The following is a 3238-nucleotide window of genomic DNA, read 5'->3' on the forward strand; positions in this document are numbered from 1 at the left end:
TGACAAGAAGGTCAACATCAACTAAGATTCCGAAGTAAAAAGATGGTCTATATATATATATATTAGGCCCGATCTTAAAAATATATACTTATTTTAAAGTTAAAAAGTAAAACATCTCTTAGAAAATGAATTTAACTCTAAGTTTTTTGTGTGGGTATTATTTTCATACCATAAAGATCATCTCCACAAAATTTGAACTCATTTCTCTAATCTAGCCAAAAATTGTTGTCATCTTTAAAAAGAAATCTAACGGTCCAGAAAATATTATTTTTGTAATTATCTTTTACCTAAATTAAAGATTTTCAAATGAGTTCAAATTAATTTTATAATATGATATTTATGGTGAGCAGATGATATCACGTTTGAATTCATTTTCTAGTTGAAATTTTAGGTAGGTACTTATTATTAGATCCGACCTTATATAATAAGCTGCAATTTTGGCCATACAGAACTGGCAACTAATCCCATCAACAACAACAACCATTTAATCTCTTGGAAACTCATGGCAGAAGAACAAGAACTGAAAGATCATCGTGAAGAACAAGAATTACAAATAGTTCTGCTACTTGGTCTAGGCCCACCACCACTCTTCAAATTTTTCCCAGAGTTGTTACAGAAGTTCAAGTTTCTAAGTCCATTTGAGTACCCAACAACACCAATCCATCAGTTCTTAAAATTCCATGCTCAATCAATCGAGGTCATGATTTGTATGGGTGGTGGACGCAAAGAATCCATACCTGTGAACTGGGAGGTTCTCAATAGTCTTCCTTCTTTGAAGTGCATTTTAAATACTGGTGTTGGAGTCAATCATATTGACTTGACTGAGTGTAAACAGAGGGGCATAATTGTATGTAATGCTGGAAATTCTTACTCTGAAGATGCTGCTGATTTTGCTGTTGGACTCTTGCTTGACGTTTTGAGAAGGATATCTGCCTCGAATCGGTATGTTCGGTCTGGGCTTTGGCCTTTGAAGGGAGAGTATCCTCTTGGTCATAAGGTCGTCCCTTCCCTTCTAATTCCGTTTTACGTATGTTTATCCATTTTGGAGTAGTCAAAAGAGTGATAAACTGCTCCAAGTTAGCCTTCTCATCATTTGCCGAAGTTGTGTTAGTACATGATACCTATTCAAATTGCTTCTAAGAATGTAATTATACACTCATCCTTTACTTCATTCATTTTGTGATGAACTTCTTGCACAATATTTTTCGTGCCCTTTCCTTTATCTTCCTTTGCTTTTTACGTTATGAACTTCTTAAACCTCTCTGCCAGCTTTCAAATGTATCATGTCATTCTTGTCAGTCAACATAAAAGGACATGGAAATCTCATATCCGACTTTCCCTTTACCCTATACCTGTAATTGGTCCTTCTTGGGAAATGTACTTGTAACTACTCACACATAACCCTGCCAAATCGTGCATGTATAGATATCATCTTAATTGGTTTTTGGATAATGATACTATATTGGTACCTTAGAAGTAAACTGGAGCAATATATTGCTTCCCTAGAACTACAATGTGAATCGGTCGATTCATTTTATTTCCTCATCATTTGCGCAAAACCATCTATGGACAACTAAACAAATTTATTAGACTATGGTTTTCGCATTGTCTTAAGTGCTGTGGTGATATGCCAGGTGGGAGGACAGAGAGTAGGGATTGTTGGGCTGGGAAGTATAGGATCTGAAGTTGCAAAAAGGCTTGATGCTTTTGGCTGTAGTATAGCATACAATTCAAGGAGGAAGAAAGAGTCCATCCTATTCCCGTATTATTCAAACGTTTGTGATCTTGCTGCAAACTGTGATATTCTCATTCTTTGCTGTGCATTGACTGATGAAACCTACCACATCATCAACAAGGATGTCTTGTCTGCACTGGGAAAGGATGGAGTTATTATTAATGTAGGACGAGGGGCTCTTGTTGATGAGAAGGCACTGGTGCGCTTTCTGGTACGAGGAGAGATTGGAGGTGCTGGTTTGGATGTGTTTGAGAATGAGCCTACTGTTCCAAAAGAGCTCCTTGAATTGGACAATGTTGTACTGAGCCCGCACAAAGCCGTGCACACACTAGGCTCGATGTCAGCCTTATATGAACTTACCATCGCAAACCTGGAGGCTTTCTTCTCAAATAAACCATTGCTGTCTCCAGTCAATTATGAACAAGAGGCTATCACACTATAAAAACATCTTGGATCGCATCACACATGTTGGTGGCTGAACTAGTAAACTGGACAGGTAAGTGCTTAATTATGGTTAGCATATTTGTTTGTTGAGTGGCTTCTTTAGAACTTTAAGATATTCTGTGCTTTCCGTTAGAGATGAAGCAAGTGGTTCAACTTGCTAGTGCTGTGCGAGGAAAGGCAGTGGGATTAATTCTGTTCAAACATTTGTATGCTGCATTCTTCATTCTGGTTGTTTATTTCAGCATAGTGATAGGCCCTGTGATATCTTCTGGCATGCATACGTATTGGCTTTTTGAAGCACTATTGAATCATATAAAATCAACATCCTATTTGACTAACCAATCATATGCAGCATTTTGTTGCCATTGTTGGTAATTGGAAGGTTTGATTGTGTAACATTGCATGACAATCGAGTGGTGCATCCTCGATAAGTGGATATGATACAGAAAACAGAGGAAATATATGCTAATGCGATCTAGTTACAATTTGATTGATGGCATCGAAATTGTTAACATTCATTACAGCTTCGTAAATTATGAGACTGGCATCAACTTTGAAGCTTAAGATTGTAGTCGAAAACATTATCTTTCGCGTCTGTTGTAGGGGGAAAAAAGTAGGTGGTTAAGCTTGGGAGCAGGGGCGGATCTATGAGTTGGCTGTAGCCCCCCCCCCTCTAACTTTGCTCAAAAATCATAAATACAGTGGTAACTGTTCACCCCAAAAAAAAAAAAATAGTGAGAATTGGTGTTAGTAGGCCCCCCTGTTGTTGAATCCTGCATCCGCCCCTACTTGGGAGAGGAAAACTACAGATGTTGGCAATAAAGACTGCAGAGCAAATATGGATTGATTTTCGCAAGGAAATGTGCTTTTGATGGGAGAATTCTTAACAATTTTTTACTAAGAACACCAAATTCTATTTTCGCAAATTCTATGGATTTTCATTAATGTAAGGAAGAATTGTCTGTGTATAAGTGAAAGAAAATTAGGTGCGAAAGCAAGACCAAAAATTATTTTCCATTTAAAAGTGATTGCAATCTTTTGAAAAATGAAAATTAAAGA

The 3238-nt window shown here is 37.2% G+C and overlaps 1 protein-coding gene across 1 annotated transcript; it reads left to right on the top strand.

Moving 5' to 3' along the window:
- The first annotated feature begins 319 nt into the window (after positions 1 to 319).
- On the top strand, positions 320 to 2457 carry LOC147494761 (glyoxylate/hydroxypyruvate reductase HPR3-like). The gene is made up of 2 exons (XM_086569258.1): positions 320 to 997; positions 1635 to 2457. Exons 1-2 carry the CDS (start codon positions 503 to 505, stop codon positions 2175 to 2177), a joined length of 1038 nt encoding a protein of 345 aa, XP_086425384.1. The 5' UTR covers positions 320 to 502; the 3' UTR covers positions 2178 to 2457.
- Positions 2458 to 3238: the final 781 nt, after the last annotated feature.

The sequence above is a fragment of the Coptis chinensis genome, chromosome 6, assembly GCF_015680905.1.
Source record: "Coptis chinensis isolate HL-2020 chromosome 6, ASM1568090v1, whole genome shotgun sequence".
Lineage (NCBI taxonomy): Eukaryota > Viridiplantae > Streptophyta > Magnoliopsida > Ranunculales > Ranunculaceae > Coptis > Coptis chinensis.